Here is a 21168-nt window from a genome sequence, read left to right as displayed (position 1 = left end):
CATGCTGAAACACTCATTAAATACCAATGGTATTCCCTAAGTTGATGGTTTATATTTAGGGAAATGTTTTACAGCTTTGTCATTCTATGTTTTATTTTTAAATCATCTTATTTAATTATTTCATATATTTAACATGTGATAAGGCCACACGGAGGACCAGAGACACCTGGGATAATGTGAAGTCCCCAAAAGGGCCACAAGATGTATTGTGACAGATTACATAACAACCTTGAAAGATACGAAATTCTGTTAGTTTACTGGTAAACTTAAAAAGTTTCCAGTAATATACCCTCCCTTGTAACCCTAGTTCTGAACAACTAACTCCCCCTGAATATCTAAACAGCTCTAACCAGTTGCATTAAACAGCTCAGGGGCAGATTAGGTATTCAGTTAGCCCCCTTTGCAAGAGAAAGCAAGTGGAATAATTGCTTAAATGGCATTTTTCTTCATTTAGAAAGAATTCCATAATCATGTCACGTGTAGAATGAAACCTCCCAAACACACAATGAAACAAATAAACAAATCCTGGCATCAAAACGTCCAATAAATAAGATCGGGCAGCACAATTCCCCTAAAATGCTGTTTCAGTTGAATTCATTGACATCACATGAGAAGCCACACAAAGAGACAGAAATCAAGCCTAATCTTCCAGAATAGCATTTCCTATTGATGAAAGGACTTTGGTGATTTCACGCTTTTTGGGTTCTCATCCGTGGGTATTGTTGTGTGATTCTCTAGGGAGACCGGGAGCATTAGGGAGTGTGTGTGTGTCTTTGTGTGTGTCTGTCTGTCTGTGTTTCCCAAACTCGGTCCTGAGGACCCCAAGGGGTGCACATTTTGGTTTTTGCCCTAGCACTACACAGCTGATTCAAATAATCAACTCACGATTAAGCTTTGATTATTTGAATCAGCTGTGTAGTGCTAAGGCAAAAACCAAAAACGTGCACCCCTTGGGGTACCCAGGACCGAGTTTAGGAAATGGAAAAATCGCAACCCTGCTGGGCATCACAAGGGAAATCATTCGTCGTATGAAGCCCAAAAACCCACCAAAACAAAACAGGACAAATAAAAAGGGCAGAGTGACAGAGACAGAGAAAATTGGTTGGTGGGTTCCCCAAATGCAATTTCTCTCTATTCACCAGGCAAGGCTCCCCTCTGACTGATGCGTCCATAACTGAATCTGCTCCAATGAGCCAAGATCTGTCAAATCACAACCTCTCTGGAGAATAACACACAGATTTAAAGCAACTGGCTGCTGTCAGAGGTGTGTGTGTGTGTGTGTGTAGGTGTGTGTGTGTTTGTCTTTTTGTGTGAACGAGGCAGAAAGAGGATAATGGGTGTCGATATGAGAGAGAATGAGAGCGTGATTGAAATGAGTTTGTGTGACAAGGCAGTAGATACTCTTCATCGAATACGATCCATACATCATCTCTTTAGAGAACTAAAGAGAGAATGCACACACACACACACTCTCTCCCTAACTATCTCTTTATCCACACTCTCTCCCTAACTATCTCTTTATCCACCCACTTTCTGTAATGTGTGTGCTCCCTTGCCAGGTGTGGAGAGTTAGATATTCACAACTTTCTTTCGGTTTGCTATTTCTTGGTGGCATTTTTTTTTTTTGTTGATGCATGATTAACGTTATTATTTTTGTTGTGGTAGAATTAAGTATTTTGTTTTCGTATCGAAATTACCCTGATTTTGGCGGGGATGGCAGCCCGAATGGGGATGCCGTCCCTGTCACTTCGGCATGGCTTTAGGTGTGTTACTGAAGCTGCTGTCACGGTGGAGGAGTTTCTGGTCGCCGTAGGAGAGAAGGTAGGCTATGAGAATATTGCGTATGCATCCCGGATGAATAAAGCTGTGGTGGTATTTCTTAAAGAAGAGTGTCTAGTTGATCGGATGGTTGAGCATGGTGTACTTCTTAAAGGAATGTTTATTCAAGTTACGCCGCTTTTTTCTCCGTCAACAAGGGTAACGATTTCAAATGTACCACCGTTTATTCCTAATGAGCTATTGGAGCGTGAGTTATTGCGCTTTGGGAAGTTCGCCAGTTCAATTAAGGTTGTCCCGTTGGGTTGCAAACACCCGGCGTTGAAACAGGTAATGTCATTTTGGACTCACCGGAGCAGACTTTAGAGTTATCGTTTAAAATCAAGTATGACAATAGATTGTATATGGCTTATGCTAGTACGGGTAGTCAACGGTGTTTTGAGTGTGGGGATGTTGGTCATAAGCGACATGCTTGCCCGAAAAGGGAGAAGGCAGAGGGAGGGGCACAGGTGGTCATCGTAACGCCTGGGCCCACTGATGTAGGGAGAGGTGGACCGACAGCGGTAGAGCAGCCACAAGCACCTGTTGCTGAGGAACAAGTTATCCGTGTTGAGGGCACGGGGTTGCAACTTGTATTAGAAGGAAATGTTATGCTACAGAAAAGTATTGTTGTAGAAGGTAAGGATGTATCTGAAGAGCCAGTTCCTCAGACTGGTGAGCAGGTGCCCAGTATGAGTGCTGGGGTAAAGGAGGGGGTTCATGTGGAGCTAGGCTCCCAGGGAGTGGAGGAGATGCCCACTACGAGTGCTGGGGTTCATGTAGAGCTAGGCTCCCAGGTAGTGGAGGAGTTGCCCACTACGAGAAATGAGGTACAGGAGGGTTTGCATGTGGAGCTAAGCTCCCAGGTCGTGGAGGAGATGCCCACTACGAGTAATGAAGTACAGGAGGGTTTTCATGTGGAGCTAAGCTCCCAGGTAGTGGAGGAGATGCCCACTACGAGTAATGAAGTACAGGAGGGTTTTCATGTGGAGCTAAGCTCCCAGGTAGTGGAGGAGATGCCCACTACGAGTGCTGGGGTTCATGTGGAGCTAGGCTCTCAGTTAGTGGAGAAGATGCCCACTATGAGTAGTGATGTTCAGGTGGGGCTAGTCTCCCAGATAGTGGAGGAGATGCCTGGTACGAGTGATGAGGTGCAAGTGGAGAGTGTTGAAAGGGATGTGGTAGAGGGGAGACAGTTGTCTGTGTTCTCAGCTGAGGAGGATCAAGAGAAGGATATGGATATCTCTTTAGATATGACAGCTGCTGGTGCGGACTCAGTTTATGATCTAGAGGAGGTAAATGAGTTTCTGGATCAGACTTTTGGGAAATCTGTCAAATTGGCAGATTATTTTGATGTTGATAAGTTTGTGAGGTCAGCTGTGATGTTACAGAAGACGGTGGGGTTAGACCAGCTGAGTGAGAAGAAGCGGTTTCGCTTGAGGAAATTTATTACTGCTGTTGCAGCAGCAAAAGGTGGTGGGAAACGTGTTCAGGTTAAGAGAAGAAAAAAATAATGACGATGATCATGCTTCATAGGGTGTCTTTTTTTCGTTGGTTTCTCTGTGGTTTCTTCTGCTTTTCTTTTCTCTTTTCTACATGGAGGTACTAAGGGTAGGTTCTCTCAATATGAATGGGGGAAGGGACAGGAATAAGAGGGCTTGGGTATTAGAAGTAATAAAACAGAAAAGGCTTAATGTAGTTTTCCTACAGGAGACACATAGCGATGAGGAAAATGAGGTTGACTGGGGTATGTGGTGGGAGGGGCAGCATGTACTCAGTCATGGTACTAATTTCAGTGCTGGGGTGGCAATATTGTTTTCCTCAGGCTTAGGAGTGACTGTGGTATCTACAACAGAGATTGTCAAGGGTCGGGTTTTATTGGTCAAGGTGGATGTTATGGGGTTTTTGTTTGTTTTTTTGAATGTTTATGCTCCTAATGAGGGTACAGAGCGTATTGCTGTATTTGATCAACTAAAGGAAATGTTAAGACAGTGTGACCAAGAGGGGTGTATGGTTTTAGGGGGTGACTGGAACTGTACAGTGGATTTTACTGTTGATCGCACCGCTGAAGAACCTCACCTGCGGTCAGCCACTTGCCTGTCTGGCCTATTAACTGAGTTTGAGCTTTCTGATGTGTGGAGAGTAAGGAATGCCAAAGTTAGGCAGTACACATGGCTAAAAATTAATGAAGGTCGTGTCAGTGCAGCACGGTTAGACAGGTTGTATGTATCTGAGCAATACTGTAGTAGGGTTGGAAAGTGTGCCATTACTCCTGTGGGTTTCTCTGATCATCATATGGTTACTGTTGATATTCACTTGTCCTGTCCACGAAGGTCATCACCTTACTGGTATTTTAATGTTAAATTGTTACATGATGTCATGTTTTGTGACAGGTTTTTGTTGTTTTGGGAAAAATGGAGGGGTATAAAAGGGAATTTTGAGTCCTTGAGACAATGGTGGGAGGTTGGGAAGGCCCAAATACGAGTTTTTTGTCAACAGTATACTGCTCTGTCTCAAACTGAATTTAAAGAGACTATCAAGGCCCTTGAACAGGACATCAAATCTATTGAATTGAAGCTGCTCACTCAGAATGACCCTGGACTAGTCATGAACTTACAGGACAAGAGACATGAACTGAGGTCGTTTCTGCATGAAAGAGTGAAGGGTGCCTTGATTAGGTCTCGTTTCGCTTCCCTCAAGGATATGGATGCTCCTAGTGCTTTTTTTTTTAACCTAGGAAAGTCGACATTTCAACGTAAACAGATGGTCTGCCTTCGTCTCCCTGATGGGAAGGTGACCACGAATGATATTGAAATGCGTCAACATGCCGTGGATTTCTACTCGTCCCTTTATAAGGCGGAGGATTGTGACTCTGTGTACTGAACAGTTGTTACATGGTCTTCCTAAATTGGGACCTGAGCAGAGAGTCGCATTGGACGCTGACATTACACTGCAGGAGCTGTCCACAGCAGTTATGCAGCTCTCAACAGGCCGAGCCCCTGGCATCGATGGGTTACCATCTGAGTTTTATAAGCACTTTTGGGGGTCTATTGGGGAGGACTTTTATGAAGTGATGTGTGAATCTTTTCATGAGGGTTCTCTTCCTGTATCCTGTCAACGTGCAGTGCTTTCACTGTTGCCAAAAAAGGGGGATTTGGCTCTCATAAAAAATTGGAGACCTGTTGCTTTGCTGTGCGCAGAATATAAAATTGTTTCTAAATGTCTCTCAAACAGGTTGAAAGAGTATCTGGGGTTGTTGATCCACAAGGACCAGTCCTACTGTGTACCTGATCGCTCTATTGTTGACAACTTGTTTCTGATAAGAGATGTTTTAGACATTTGTAAACTGTCTGATGTAAATGTGGGTTTACTTTCGTTGGATCAGGAGAAGGCTTTTGATCGTGTGGACCACCAGTACTTGTTTAAAATAATGAAAGCCTTTGGGTTTGGGGATGTTTTTCTGTCTTGGGTGAATTTACTGTATGCTGGAGCCTCGTGTATGGTGAAGGTGGGTGGTGGTTTAAGTTGCCCCATCCCTGTCGAAAGGGGCATCAGGCAGGGATGCCCAATTTCAGGGCAGTTATATAGTCTGGCGATTGAACCAATGCTTTGTTTTTTAAGAGCGAAGCTTACTGGTTTCTTTGTGCCAGGTGTAACGAAGGGTCCCACGATAGCACTGTCTGCGTATGCAGATGACGTGATAGTTTTTATTACAGGGGTGAGGATGTTAAGGTTCTCTCAAACGCTTTAAAGGTGTATGAGGGGGCCTCCTCAGCTAAAGTCAATTGGGGAAAGAGTGAAGCGCTGTGGGCAGGTCAGCTTCAGATGGGGTCTACTCCATGGTTACCAGGGGGCTTCAGTGGGGCAGAGATGGAATGAAGACTTTGGGGGTTTTTCTAGGCTCCGATGTCTTTCAAAAAAAGAACTGGGAGGGTGTAGTGGAGAAAGTGTGTGCCAGACTGTCAAGGTGGAAATGGGTGTTGCCCCAGCTGTCTTATAGGGGACGGGTCCTGGTAGCTAATAATCTTGCTGCTTCTACCCTGTGGCACAGACTAATGATTTTACAGCCACCAAAGGGTCTGATACAAGAGCTTCAGAGGACCCTTGTCAATTTCTTCTGGTCTGGGCAACACTGGATTAAAGCTGCAGCCCTGTACCTGCCACTGCACGAGGGTGGGCAAGGCCTGGTGGACATTTCCTCTAGGATCACGGCTTTCAGGCTCCAAGCAGCCCAGAGATTGTTGTACAGAGACTGTTCTAGCTGGGTCGAAACAGCCTACATATTGATCAGGAGAGCGGGCTGTTTGGGCTTCGACAAGCATCTTTTCCTCTTAAAGCTGGAAGGAGGTGATTTGACTGGCCTGACTCCATTTTATGAGTCTGTTATGCAGGCTTGGAGAGTATTTGTCAAGTCCCGTAAGGCCTGCACGCCACCAGGGATGTGGCTTTTTGAAGAGCCTCTTTTTCACAACACTGCCATCCAGTCCCGTGTTCTGGGTTCAGCTAGCCTACGTTCATGCCTGTTAGGTGTGGGGTGTACCAAGCTGGGTCATCTGATGCAGAGCAGGAGCAGATTGGAGGAGCTGGGAGAAAGAGCGGGGATCCGATCATCTCGTCTACTGAGGAAGGTCGTCGATGAGGTCTGCGATTCCTTGCCAGTGCTTCATCTGCGGTATGTGACTGACACTTCCAATTCTGATCGGTGGAAGGAGGGTCTGGATTATGTGTTCCCTGCACTGATTGTTAGTGCTGCGATGGGGGCATTTGAAGAGGACGTGGGGACGCTGCTTTCCTTCGATACCCCGGAGCTGGGGGAGTTCAAGGAGGTGGGAAAGAAGGCCATGTACAGAATATGTGTAAAGGTGTCCCATGCCTCTTCCCTGGAAGGGGTAAAATCGACGAGGTGGGCGGATGTGCTTGGTCCAGGTGCCTCTCCAAAAGGCTGTTGGCGATCATTATATAAACTGCCTATTGATAAGAGGACAGCTGACCTCCAATGGAGGATAATACATGGAGCTATAGCCACCAATATGCATCTGGTACACCTGGATCCTACTGTTGGGGAGGGGTGTCCATTCTGTGCTGGGTCTGAATCTCTGGCACATCTGTTTTTATTGTGTCCCAGGTTGGTTGGGATGATTGAACTGATCACTGATTGGTTCTCAACGTTGGGAGAGGTTTTCTCTTCCCAACTGTATATATTTGGGCCAAAGTACAGGTTCAGTCAAAAGGGTGTAGTTGTGTTGCTTAATTTTGTGTTAGGGGCAGCAAAATTAGCAATATGGAAGACCCGAAAAACAGCATTCGGGGACAGGGGTCTGTGGATGTGGTGGGAATGCTGGAGGGAATGTTGGCAGCGAGACTAAGGATTGAGTTTGCCTATTACAAACTTGTCAACAATATCGATCTGTTTTTGAGTATATGGGGTATACAGAGGCTGTTGTGTATAGTTACTGTGGAGGAGGAATTGGAGTTGTGTTTTTAATTGATGTGTAACTGTGGTTTTGTATGAGTATTTATTGTGTGGTGGGCCCCCAGACCCAATAAAGAGTATTTAAATCTCTCTCTCTCTCTCTCTCTCTCTCTCTCTCTCTCTCTCTGTCTCTCTCTCTCTCTCTCTGTCTCTCTCTCTCTCTCTCTCTCTCTCTCTCTCTCTCTCTCTCTCTCTCTCTCTCTCTCTCTCTCTCTCTCTCTCTCTCTCTCTCTCTCTCTCTCTCTCTCTCTCTCTCTCTCTCTCTCTCTCTAATATATATACAGTGTTGTAACGATGTGCAAATAGTTAAAGTACAAAAGGAAAATAAATATGGGTTGTATTTACAATAGTGTTTGTTCTTCACTGGTTGCCCTTTTCTTGTGGCAACAGGTCACAAATCTTGCTGCTGTGATGGCACACTATGGTATTTCACCCAGTAGATTTGGTTTGTTTGTTCTCGATGTTCTTTGTGGATCTGTGTAATCTGAGGAAAATATGTGTCTCTAATATGGTCATACATTTGGCAGGAGATTAGGAAGTGCATCTCAGTTTCCACTTCATTTTGTGGGCAGTGTACACATAGCCTGTCTTCTCTTGAGAGCCAGGTCTGCCTACGGCGGCCTTTCTCAATAGCAATGCTCACTGAGTCTGTACACAGTCAAACCTTTCCTTAAGTTTGGGTCAGTCACAGTGGTCAGGTATTCTGCCACAGTCTACTCTCTGTTTAGGGCCAAACAGCATTCTAGTTTGCTCAGTTTTTTCTCATGATTTGGTTGGGTCTAATTGTGTTTCTGTCCTGGGGCTCTGTGGGGTCTGTTTGTGTTTGTGATCAGAGCCCCAGGACCAGCTTGCTAAGGGGACTCTTCTCCAGGTTCATCTCTCTGTAGGTGATGGCTTTGTTATGGAAGGTTTGGGAATAGCTTCCTTTTACGTGGTTGTACATAATTAGCGGGTTGGCCTAAATCTGCTCTGCATGCATTATTTGGTGTATTTTGCGTTATTCTCTCTCTCATCTCCGCGTGAAAATCTGACGGAAGAAAGAAAGTAACAATGTGGAGGCGTGATGACAGATGCACACACACACACACACACACACACACACACACACACACACACACACACACACACACACACACACACACACAGCCTTCTAGCAAGCTGTCCTGTGTACAGTATAACCTTTGCATAGTACTTCCTGTCAGTTGGAACCTATTACTGCAGGCTAGCTGTTAGTCAAGGGTTACTGACATCTTGTCCTCTCACAGATTACTCTCAGCCTAAACTAGTGTGATAGGGAGTCGGTCAATATATCCATCCATCCATCCATCCGTCAGCCAGTCAGTCAGTCAGTCAGTCACTCAAGCAGTCAGCCAATCAGTTAGGTAGTTAGTCAGCCAAGTAGCCACCCCAGACTGATCACTAGCAACACACTTTTATTTGGGATGTTTGAAATGGTCCTGAGAACATCGATATACAGTATGCCTTCCTCGGTGATTGCCCAGCACTGGGATGCTAGGAGCTGGAGAGCACTGCTCAGACCACTGTGATATACCAGTTCACAACGCTCTTGCAAGCCGTGTGAATGCTGATGATACCTGATGGTAATAGCGTGTCGTTTTTAAATTATTTTGTTTTAAGCCTTCCCCAAACCATAGCTCTAACCTTTACCCCTCTATCCTAAACTTAACCCTTTGAGTTGTTTTTGTTTTAACCCTGTAACCACACAGAATTAATGCATAAAAAAATACACATTCATCCATAATACGTCAAATTTCGAAGGGAAACTATGCGATCTTGTTGGCCACCCATCCATTCACCCATCAGGCCACCCATCCATCCATTCACCTTCTCCATACCTGGAATGCGTAGGGGGTGTCGTCGACACAGTACACTCTGAGGCTGTATCCCAGTGGATTGGTGTTGTCTGCACTACCGAACACGGCCAACCTCAACCTCTTCACAGCCTCCTGGCTCAGAGGCTCCCCCACCAGGGCGTAGCGCCCTGGATGCTCCAACAGCAGGTGGCAGCACTGAGCCTCCAGCAGACAGTAGCAGGAAGTGCTCTCCTCCTCCACCGACATTACTTCCTGTGTGAGAGGAAGAGAGAAAAAAATAAGGAGTTAGGTTCGGGTTGGGGCCATAATCGAATGTTTTTTAACGTGGAAAAAAGCCTGGGGATGGATAAAGACGCAATCAGCACATTGGGCATCGTGAACAGCAACATGAGTACCACACCGTATGCATAGGTAATTTCTCCTTCATTCTGTGCTCAATTCCCCTCCTAAATCACCTACTGCACCATCCCAGTGACCCTGTGGCCCTCTGTACTAAGCTTATAAGGCATGGTTAAACCCTATAAAGCCTGGCTGCATAATATAGTAATGTAATCCACTAGCCTAGATGCAACACCTGGCCCATTAGCTCTGCAGCAGACATAAGGAATCTACTTTCTAGATACCTCATCCTCACCAGACAACCAGCCAGGCAGGCAGGGGAGTCAAACGCCCCAAAAGCTTAGCAGCATTAAGGGAAAATGTGAGGAAGAAAGAGAGGAGGGAGAAAGAAGGTGAGGAGGTGGGGGCAGAGAGAGAGAGAGAGAGAGAGAGACAGGGGGGATGGGAGATAAGGGGAGAGAGAAAGCGAGAGAGAGCGAGAGAGAGATGGAGAGGGAGAGAGATGCCTTCCATCTCTGGTAATGTCACTAATTCCAGCGATGGTTCACATTTGAAGAGGCTGGCCTGGCATTCTGCCTGAGATAAAGGGCTCATTATTTCACAGTAAAGGAGACAGGTTGCGCCACGGCTCCTTCACACGGGCAAGACGAGGGTGGCCTCTCTCTCATCTCGGTCTTTCTCAATTTATTTCAATTCAATTACCAATTTCTCTCTCCCTCTTCACCTTCTCTCTCCCATTCTCTCTATCTGTCTTTAAACATTTCTCTCTCTCTCTTTCTCCTTTATCCCTCCTTTTATCTTTTCCTCTTCCCCCTGCTCTCCCTTTCTCCTGTCAGCATATAACCCACAGCGCGCACACATTCATTCGTCGACTGGTCTTTGATAGCTGCCTTTTGTGCAGCAAGCGTCTCTCGCCAGCAAATTATATCCAGTGTAAATGTCATAGGCAGTGAATAGGCCAGGGCCTTTGACCGTCACAGGTCAAACGCAAGGCACAAGGAGCTCTGAGCTCCGGGGTCAACTATGACTAGGTGAGCTACCAGTCACTCTCCAACACTCCTTTGATGAAGTAAGTTAAACATTAAAGTTCCAATATAGCAATATTAAATCATTTCTGGGCAACAATCAAGTACCTTACTGTGTTTGTTTTGAATCAAAATTATGAAATAAAAAATACCTTGTTAGCAAAGAGCAATTTCTCAAGCAAGAATATTGCTAGGACTGTCTGGGAGTGGTCTGAGTGAGGAGGGAAAAACTGAAAACGAACTATTATTGGCAAAGAGATTTGGAACGCTCATTCTTATTGGTCTATTGACTAATTTACCGCCTGGTGATGACCACAGGCAGGCCACAACTCCATCTCACCAAAACAGGCAGAAATTATAGGTGTTTTTTTTAAAACAGCTCTTACACTAAAAGGGCATTATCATAATTTTCACAATTTCACAGTATATATATATATATATTTTGTGTGTGTGTGTGTGTGTGTGGAGAGAATATAGTTCTGGTCCCCTGCTGCTGTCTCTGCTCTTTGATGTGACCACATAGGAAGTAGAAGGGATGGTTGGCGGAGGAAAGGAATCTGATGAAGGGTGGAAAGGGATGCTTCTGTAATGATGGGGTTCCACGCACACCCACACGCCGGTCCCCTCTCAGCCAGTCTTTTCAAACAGCTCATACAGTAAAAAGGCATTCGTTTATTTTTCACAATTACACAATATTATTCCAACCTCATAGCGTGGAAATATGAAACACAGGACAATCATGTTTTTTACTGCATTGGGCCTTCAAAAGAACATCGCTGATACGTCTGCTGGGCTGGATAGACGGGTGGATGGATGGAGAAAAATGGAGGGTGTGGATTGATGTCGGAGCAAAGAGCTTGAGAGAACGAGGGAGTCCTTCCGAGAAAGACAGCGTGGGATGTTATAAGAGGCAGAGTTTTTTTGTTGAGAGGTTGGACTTGAGCTTTCACTACTTTTCAAAGAAGTCCATGCTAACATGAGTGAGTGAAATAGTTCCTCCTAACTGGCAGCTCAATGAACCTCAGTGGAATAGAGGTTGAGAAGTCAGTATGAAGAACAGAATATGTGGAATTTAGATTGTGATTGAATCTTATTCTCAGTTTTAGGGAAAAAGACAAGGTGAACACTTAACATTCCTGCTTTTTTGTAAGGAACAAAGAAATCGAAATCAACTTATCTCAATCTAGTATAAGGAAATGTTTCATTGGATGTGAGCATATTGTGTGACATTTTCTTTGCACACGAAGAAGAAAGCAAAGTTGTAGAAAATAACCGTAACATAGATGGCACATAATCGAATCCCCAAGATTGGATCCCCCGAACTGACAAGGTAAAAATCTGTCGTTCTACCCCTGAACAAGGCAGTTAACTCACTGTTCCTAGGCCATCATTGAAAATAAGAATTTGTTCCTAACTGATTTGCCTAGTTAAATAAAGGTCAAATAAAATAAAAAATCTGGGCCAGTTTTAATTTGATTACAGTGGCATTTGCATCGTCTGGAACACATTTGAATGCTGTTTACTGAACTCAGGTTACATAAACTCATGGATATTATAAAAGGAAAGTTACAATATCAATTGTGAATTATACAGAGTCTTTTACACAGTCAGGTTCTGAGAGAGAAAATGCCACACTGTTCCTCTTAATCTTCTGAAATGTTTGCAGGATAATCTCACCTCCCACTTGTTATCCCGTGTCTGCCTCTTTAGGCGGATGCTCCAGTTATCGGCGGCAACCTCAGCGCAGTGGGCTATCGTCATGGCGACGGGACAGGAGAGGTCAAGGCCCAGCGGACCGTACGTGACCTCTGGACTCAGCAGGACCTCCTGTCTCTCTTCTGATAGGGTGCTGCTGAAAACACACATACAAAACCATCAGGATGGGTTTAGACTCCAAACTCTCCACAGACAACGTACATGAATAGGGCATGTTTCTTAAACAGTGAGTAATGGCTTTACAAGAGCAAGAGGGGAAAAAGAAACATTGGCATATGGTCCCCATTCTTGCGAACACAGAAACTTTGATGAGGCTGCCATGAGTCCAAAAGGGCCTGCACTACTACACATAGTTTTTTACAGCCCAGCGCTCAATGAAAAGTGATGTCCGCTTGACTTCGTACTATTTGAGCCTCAACCGTCAGTCCTGCTGCTGCAGGCCTGGGGGTCAATCTCACTGTGGGTAGAATGGCCCTGCTGGCCCCTGCTGTCACAGGGCCAAGCTGGTGTCCCCCCGCCTAAGCCTGAGTGACAGGTACGACTAGGGACCAGAGGCAGAGTCAGAGGAGTGATTTCAGCTAAACTGATTAACTGGACACTCTAACGAAGGGATCAGGACCACTGTTTGTTGGTGTTGAGTGAAACATCACAAACATCCAAATACTGACTGGCTGGAATAGGTCTGTTTGGGTACACAACCTTTTTTTTTTTTAGGAGGAAACAAGTAGGCTAGCATTCTACTGGGTAGGCTACCCATCAACGGAGAATAAAAACATATGCAAGCATATGCCTGTGTTATATTGTTTTCTGAAACATCAGTTGAACACGAGATGGGGTGAACAAAGTGAGATCAACCTCGCTCGCCACAGGATTTTCACTCTGCTTTATCGTTATTTATTTTTCAGATGATTATCAGTGCCTATTGTGTTTAATGTGTCTCCATTGTTCAAATGAAAGCAATCAGCAGCATAACATTGGTTATGATCTCTCGTCTAAAAATACAGAATAAATAAGCCAACAGTGGTGAAAGCCTGCAGCTGTGCTCCATGTATATGTGTTCATGTGAGCATGCATGTTTGTGTGTGTGTATGTTTGTCTGTCTGTGTGTGTGTATATATATATATATATATATATATATATATATATATATATATATATATATATATATATATATATATACTGCTCAAAAAAATACAGGGAACACTAAAATAACACATCCTAGATCTGAATGAATTAAATATTCTTATTAAATATTTTTTTCTTTACATAGTTGAATGTGCTGACAACAAAATCACACAAAAATGATCAATGGAAATCAAATTTATCAACCCATGGAGGTCTGGATTTGGAGTCACACTAAAAATTAATTTGGAAAACCACACTACAGGCTGATCCAACTTTGATGTAATGTCCTTAAAACAAGTCAAAATGAGGCTCAGTAGTGTGTGTGGCCTCCACGTGCCTGTATGACCTCCCTACAATGCCTGGGCATGCTCCTGATGAGGTGGCGGATGGTCTCCTGAGGGATCTCCTCCCAGACCTGGACTCAAGCATCCGCCAACTCCTGGACAGTCTGTGGTGCAACGTGGCGTTGGTGGATGGAGCGAGACATGATGTCCCAGATGTGCTCAATTGGATTCAGGTCTGGGGAAAGGGCGGGCCAGTCCATAGCATCAATGCCTTCCTCTTGCAGGAACTGCTGACACACTCCAGCCACATGAGGTCTAGCATTGTCTTGCATTAGGAGGAACCCAGGGCCAACCGCACCAGCATATGGTCTCACAAGGGGTCTGAGGATCTCATCTCGGTACCTAATGGCAGTCAGGCTACCTCTGACGAGCACATGGAGGGCTGTGCGGCCCCCCAAAGAAATGCCACCCCACACCTTGACTGACCCACCGCCAAACCGGTCATGCTGGAGGATGTTGCAGGCAGCAGAATGTTCTCCACGGCGTCTCCAGACTGTCACATCTGTCACATGTGCTCAGTGTGAACCTGCTTTCATCTGTGAAGAGCACAGGGCGCCAGTGGCGAATTTGCCAATCTTGGTGTTCTCTGGCAAATGAAAAACATCCTGCACACCCCCACCTGTGGACGTCGGGCCCTCATACCACCCTCATGGAGTCTGTTTCTGACCGTTTGAGCAGACACATGCACATTTGTGGCCTGCTGAAGGTCATTTTGCAGGGCTCTGGCAGTGCTCCTCCTGCTCCTCCTTGCACAAAGGCGGAGGTACCGGTCCTGCTGCTGGGTTGTTGCCCTCCTACGGCCTCCTCCACGTCTCCTGATGTACTGGCCTGTCTCCTGGTAGCGCCTCGCTCTGGACACTACGCTGACAGACACAGCAAACCTTCTTGCCATAGCTCGCATTGATGTTCCATCCTGGATGAGCTGCACTACCTGAGCCACTTGTGTGGGTTGTAGACTCCGTCTCATGCTACCACTAGAGTGAAAGCACCGCCAGCATTCAAAAGTGACCAAAACATCAGCCAGGAAGCATAGGAACTGCTCCTTTATTGGGGGTGTCTTGCTAATTGTCTATAATTTCCACCTGTTGTTTATTCCATTTGCACAACAGCATGTGAAATGTATTGTCAATCAGTGTTGCTTCCTAAGTGGACAGTTTGATTTCACAGAAGTGTGATTGACTTGGAGTTACATTGTGTTGTTTAAGTGTTCCCTTTTTGAGCAGTGTATATATATATATGTGTGTGTGTGTGTGTGTCTTTGTGCGCTATGGTAATTAGGCCCACTTGTTAGAGGAACATCAAGGTTACCTGCAGATCAGACTCTGATAATTAGCCTGAAGAGAGGAGAATAGAAAACATTTGCTTTTCAAAGAAAACATGATGACAAGATGAAAAACTAGAAATGTTTCATGGTTCTGTCTTGAGTATCTTGGGAACAAATTGAAATTATTTGTTCAATGGAATTAGTTTGAGAGGTGGATCAGGTAGGGTGACTTTGGGTTGTTGATGTTTTAATAATGGATTGGAGTGTTTTCATGTTGGAATGCTTTGACTGGCATTGTGATGCTGAATGATCTATGATCCACTGAAACTCTTATTCTGAAAACATGCAAACAAATAGACTACAATTTTTCTACGCATAAATTAGCTCCGTAAACAAGATAAAAAGGTCAAGTGAATAGTAACATGATTGCAAACAGAGAGAGGTTTGACTGAAGGCCACCGGAAGTAAGCCCTAATCAACACTCCTTCTCTCACTCTCGATCGTTCATCCCTCTATTGCAACTCCTCCTAACAACCTCACAGTCTCCCTCTCACACCTCCATTCTTCGTCAGCCACACTTTCCCTTTTCACTCCCTTCCACTCGATCTCTCATTCACACTTGGTCACTGATCGGATCTCTACAGAGATCTCCTGACCTCGTGTTAAGGCCACGGGCTATACCGTGGTGGCCTGACAAGGATCAAACAATAACTGCACTTCAAGGCACTAACGCCCCATGGGGATTTTATTGTTTCATTTAGAAAAAAAACATCGTAACAACCTTGGATACTGTTCCCTGCGGAGTTTCAAGCTTTTCAGTGCACAACAAGACCTCGTTAGCTCGCTGAGTCGAAGCCAAGGCTTTAAAACATTAGATGAGGCTAGCGCCAGGAACTGCCTCTGTTACAAGCACGTGACATTAAAAACACTGATGAACGGACACACTTTTCCGTGTGTGTTCAGCATAAGCACCGCTAACTTAGACGGTTAACTGTTCTCCTGATCTCTCAGTAATATCTAATAACCCCCACCAAGGCCTCTAGACTGCAGTGTGAAGACTTCCCTAGTGAGGAAAAGCCTCTCATCTCAGTCTCCATACGGCAGCCCTGGAGCCGCCAAGGCTGAGCTGATCGATTCCTATCCTGCAGCCAAGTGGAGATCCACCGCCAAACCGCCTCATGTAGTTGGATTCGTCCTGAAGTCTGAATAGGAGGAAAACATTTCATTTCTCCCAGGGTCTCTCTATGCGCTTGTCAAAAGACTGTGATTGACAGCTCAATGGTGCGCTGCCCTCCAGACTCCCTCTAATGCCAGGCAGGAAGTAAACAGCAAACAACGTTATCGGGACCAGGCAGAAACCTAAAGGTGTGGGCTCAGGGAGATCAAGGAGTGTTTAGAGTAGCGCACACCTCACGGGACAGACACAGGCAGTCCACCCCTAAGCTCTGAGGCGTAAACTATAGGTGACCTTTGATCCTTATCTTTACCCTCGCTACCCAGAAGCCTCTGGGGTGCTCTGAGGAGGAGGGAGGTGGAAGAGGGATGACATGGATTACAGCCACATTTGACACATTTAAGTTGAAATGTAATTTCATTGATGGGGCCAACCTGTTAACCAGGTTGTCAGGGGTGATACGTTTTTGGAATGGTTTCATCCAGATGTGTTCGAGAGATTACACATTTTTGGTCTGCAAAGCAATCACAAACAAAATGATCCAAAAAGACTGACTCATGGTGGTGAGAACTTCTTGAAGCCTCTCAGAGAAAAGTCAACAGTAACTGTCTCGCCTTGAGTAATAGCCTTGTGAAAGTCTTGACAGCTAAGTCATGGCAATGGGCTCTCCATAGCAGGCAATAGTTACCTAGAGTCTGTCTTGTTCTATCTGACAAATGATGGCAGATACCCTTAACACTGAAGACTTTAACATTCACAGCCTTAACTAGTCACACAGGAAGGAGGGGGCTGAGCCAGTTGCTGAGCCAGTCGCTCAGGGCTATGCTGCAATCTGCAGGGCCGTGTCTGCAACTGCCAGCCTCTTCCTGACACATCAAGTCCTCCCCTGTAGAGTGTGCAAGATGAGTTAAGGCTGCATGCTGGGCGGTGTATATAGTGGTTCCTCAATTAAAAGTTTCCAGGTTACGCCGCAGTGCATTGAGGCATACTATGGGATATAGTACGGTATATTGCGTCACCGCAAGGGGGAGTTAGAATGCTGGTTATGCTTTTAGGTTCGGTGTAAATCATTGGTACCCAGGCGCTAATGTTTCTCTTGATGAATTGATGAAGACAGAAACGGATCATTGTAAACATTGCATTTGAATTAACTGAATGATAAGGATAAAGAATGGAGCAGCCATATAGCCTCGGCTACTAAGCACAGATAAATAAAACTCAAAACATGCTATTCTGTTCTTTTGAAATACCTTATCTTAGTATCGTGTTTTTTATGACCTTCCTAAATGAAAGCCTCATATAAAGCAGACAATTTGGGTCTTGATGCAGTGAGGGGCGCAGAGAAATAAATAAATGGGTTTAATTGGTAGTAGGCCCGAATCTAGATTCTATCTGAACCAATTAAAACATGCAAAATAGCCTTCTAAATAGGCCAAGCCTTCAATAGTAACTTTGTCGTTGGTTTCTGAAGAGTTCAGCTCATCCACTCAAGCAGGCACACAGACTCACTAATTTATGGCTGAGTCTGTGTGCTTAACTCATTACCGAATAAATAACAATAATAGTAATAAGCATCTGGTGGCTTTAAAACTAAAATAATCGCATTCAACTCTAAGGTCAAAACACATCGACTTCTATCGATTGACAGCATTTCCCTGATTCAGACTACAAATGTGCAAAAGCCCAATTAGCGGGAGGGATAGGGGCATCTTCTAGTCGCGTGCGGAGCTCAAGATTATAAGAGCTGTCAGTCAAAACCAATACAGTGCAGTGAACCGGAGAATGTAAATAATCATAAAGTCCAGGATATTATATCAACAAGAGAATAGAGAATGGAACGAGTCACATTTGAATTGAAACTACCAGATTGAATTCCATTTAAATGCCCAATTGTATTTCATACAATATTCTGCCAATATTGAAATTCGGGCTTGCTTGACCATCTTCCTTTTTTTCTTCTTATCGGCCTACAATGAAATATAGAGTTAAATTGTAATCATGAAGTGTAGATGTTCTCAAAGATGCCCTCTGGTGGGCATTAACGATAAGCACTGTAACACACTGTACCATACCACAGCATACCACATCCTATACCATATTATGAAGCAACTTCTAATTGAGGAACCACTATATGTGGGTGTGTGTGTTTGTATGTTGGAATGTGTGTGTGTGTGTCTGTGACAGTGAGTGAGTGAGTGAGTGAGTGAGTGAGTGAGTGAGTGAGTGAGTGAGTGAGTGAGTGAGTGAGTGAGCTTGCATACACCCGTGCGTGTGGGTGTTAATAAGTGGAAGAGAGAGTGTGAGAAATAGGGAAAACAGGATGAGAGATGGAGTGAGATGAAGTGGTAGAATGAAAGAGAGAGCGATAAGAGGTAGGGAGGGAGGCAGGCAGCCTGATTTTCTGTGCCATTTCTGTGTGTCGTGTTATACCTGCTGCTGTCCTCCTGGTTGATGACCATGTACATTTCCCAGGTAGTGTCCACAGCTATCCCCCCATGGGGCACCAACAGACTCACGCCTACAGACAGAGAGAGAAAGAGAGAGGAATAGAGGAGATTATCACGAGACACAAGCACATGCTTGCACACACACACACACACACACACACACACACACACACACACACACACACACACACACACAGCTGTCTCCTGTCCTTTGTGACACTTTAAATCTTTAATCTACTTCAATCTACTGGCAAGTTAGATTAGCACTCTAGGAATTGTTTGTGGGCTCCAGTGTTGGTGGTAGTGTGTGTGTGGTACACTGTTGGCAACATTGATTTGAGAGCCCTAGAGACCCTGACCGGCCTCTCTGACTGTCACCTGCACTAAATAGACCTGACACCCAGCAGTGTGTGTGTGTACATGCGCGCGCGTGTATGTATGTATCTTGTGATCCTCTCCTCTGTGCGTGTGTGTGCCTCTATGTATGTGGTATGTGGACCTGTGTGTGTGGAAGCCTCCATGCCTGTGTATGTGCACGCTTGCCTTTGCATGTGTACATGTGTGTGGTACATTGCCCTTACGAACCACAACCCTCACCTGTATTGGGCACCACCAGCCTCCCTCCCGCGTGTCCGAACACCCCGGCCGTCCTGAGTGGGGGCATGGATGGCGTAGACGGGGCAAGGGGGCCGAGGAGGGTCTTCTCCCTCCTTCCTCTCAGCGTCCCCTCCAACCCCACACCGCTGTAGTCGGGCGCCAGTCCCCGGGGGAAGGTCTGGGGGTGGGCTTTCTGGATGTGGTACTCGGCCCCCCTCTCTGACACGCCCAGGGACACCATGAAAGAGGAGTGAACTTTGACCTTGAGGTCGGGCAGGGGGTCGAAGAGCGAAGGCTCCTGAGATATGAGTTCTTTATCCATGGAGTCCTGGAAGCAGATGGGGCTGGTGTAGGTCCGTGACACCGTTAGGTCCGGCTGTTGGGATGAGTTGATCAACAGGGGGTTGCCTGGAAAAGAGAGAATACATGATTGATTGATTGGTCAATTTATTTGTTGGATGATTGGTTGGTTGATTAGTTAATTGACAGACAAAAAGATATGGACAATGTGATTAGTCACAAACTGATTCCTAGCTATCATCACTGATGTCCCCCAGTGGCTCTGAAAGGACTGGATTGACCAATAAATATAATCTTAAATTGCAATAAAGTGTAACTAAAAAGTGTTACTAAACCTAACTAAACAAAAAATATAGTGTACATAGTATATCGGAGATGTTCTGTTTCCAAAGCCAACACCTCATTTGGCCGCCTTTCCTTTCAGTTCTCTGCTGACAATGAATGGAACAAATTGCAAAAATCACTGAAGTTGGAGACATATCTCCCTCGCTAACTTTAAGCGTCAGCTGTCAGAGCAGCTTACCGATCGCTGCAGCTGTACACAGACCATCAGTAAATAGCCCATCCAACCAACCTACCTCATGCCCATATTTGTTTTTCTGCTCTTTTGCACAACAGTATTTCTACTTTCACATCCTCATCGGCACATATATCACACCACTGTAAATTGCTAAATTGTAATTACTTCCCCACTATTGGCCTATTTATTGCCTTACCCCCTTACTCCATTTGCACACACTGTATACAGATGTTTCTATTGTGTTATCGACTGTACGTTTGTTTATACCATGTGTAATTATGTGTTGTTTTTGTCGCATTGCTTTGCTTTATCTTGGCCAGGTCGCAGTTATAAATGAGAAGTTGTTCTCAACTGGCCTACCTGGTTAAATAAAGGTGTTCTCAACTGGCCTACCTGGTTAAATAAAGGTGTTCTCAACTGGCCTACCTGGTTAAATAAAGGTGTTCTCAACTGGCCGACCTGGTTAAATAAAGGTGTTCTCAACTGGCCGACCTGGTTAAATAAAGGTGTTCTCAACTGGCCGACCTGGTTAAATAAAGGTGTTCTCAACTGGCCGACCTGGTTAAATAAAGGTGTTCTCAACTGGCCGACCTGGTTAAATAAAGGTGTTCTCAACTGGCCGACCTGGTTAAATAAAGGTGTTCTCAACTGGCCGACCTGGTTAAATAAAGGTGAAATAATAAAAATAATAAAAAATGTTTTGGATCAATGCAGCTGAGTCTCTGTGTTCATGACAAAGGATATGTAGCATATGGAAAACTTAATCTATCGTATCAGGCGGATATTTGGAGCTCTTGTAGGACTGAGATTTAGGAAAGAGAGCCCTGGAAAGAGAAAGTCCAGAGGTTTCAGATACTGTCCCAGAAAACCCAAGAAAACACATCTGCTTAACAGACTGGTTGTGTATACAACACTTCAACATGGGTTTTAATACCATAGTATACTACAGTATTTTTGTGGGGGTAGCTGACAGCAGCATGCCAACTATTGGTTACCCATGGTTGGTGTACTGTGCTACTAGCGCCATCGGACACAGTTCTGATATTGGCTTGCCTGAAAGAAGAATGACGCTGGAATCCAGGTGAAAGCTATGATACCTTATTGATGTCATCTGTTAAATATATATATTTTTTAAAGTAGATTTAACCTTTATTTAACTAGGTAAGTCAGTTAAGAACAAATTCTTATTTACAA

The 21168-nt window shown here is 44.9% G+C and overlaps 1 protein-coding gene across 3 annotated transcripts in view; it reads right to left on the bottom strand.

The window, feature by feature from the left end:
* The window catches only part of LOC112231485 (netrin receptor UNC5D), a 305190-nt gene that overhangs the window by 18666 nt on the left and 265356 nt on the right, over positions 1-21168 (bottom strand). For 2 of the 3 annotated variants that reach the window (XM_042311423.1, XM_042311425.1), the window contains 4 exons: positions 19155-19562; positions 18541-18628; positions 12165-12339; positions 9145-9375 (listed from right to left, as the gene is read on the bottom strand). In XM_042311423.1, coding sequence (XP_042167357.1) covers positions 9145-9375; positions 12165-12339; positions 18541-18628; positions 19155-19562 — 902 coding nt within the window. The remainder of the gene's footprint in view (positions 1-9144; positions 9376-12164; positions 12340-18540; positions 18629-19154; positions 19563-21168) is intronic. The other variant, XM_042311424.1, reaches the window with a different exon arrangement.

This window comes from Oncorhynchus tshawytscha, linkage group LG33 (assembly GCF_018296145.1).
Source record: "Oncorhynchus tshawytscha isolate Ot180627B linkage group LG33, Otsh_v2.0, whole genome shotgun sequence".
NCBI classification, from domain to species: Eukaryota; Metazoa; Chordata; class Actinopteri; order Salmoniformes; family Salmonidae; genus Oncorhynchus; species Oncorhynchus tshawytscha.
Note: the sequence above shows the minus strand (reverse complement) of the source record. Positions and strands in the feature narration are given on the sequence as shown.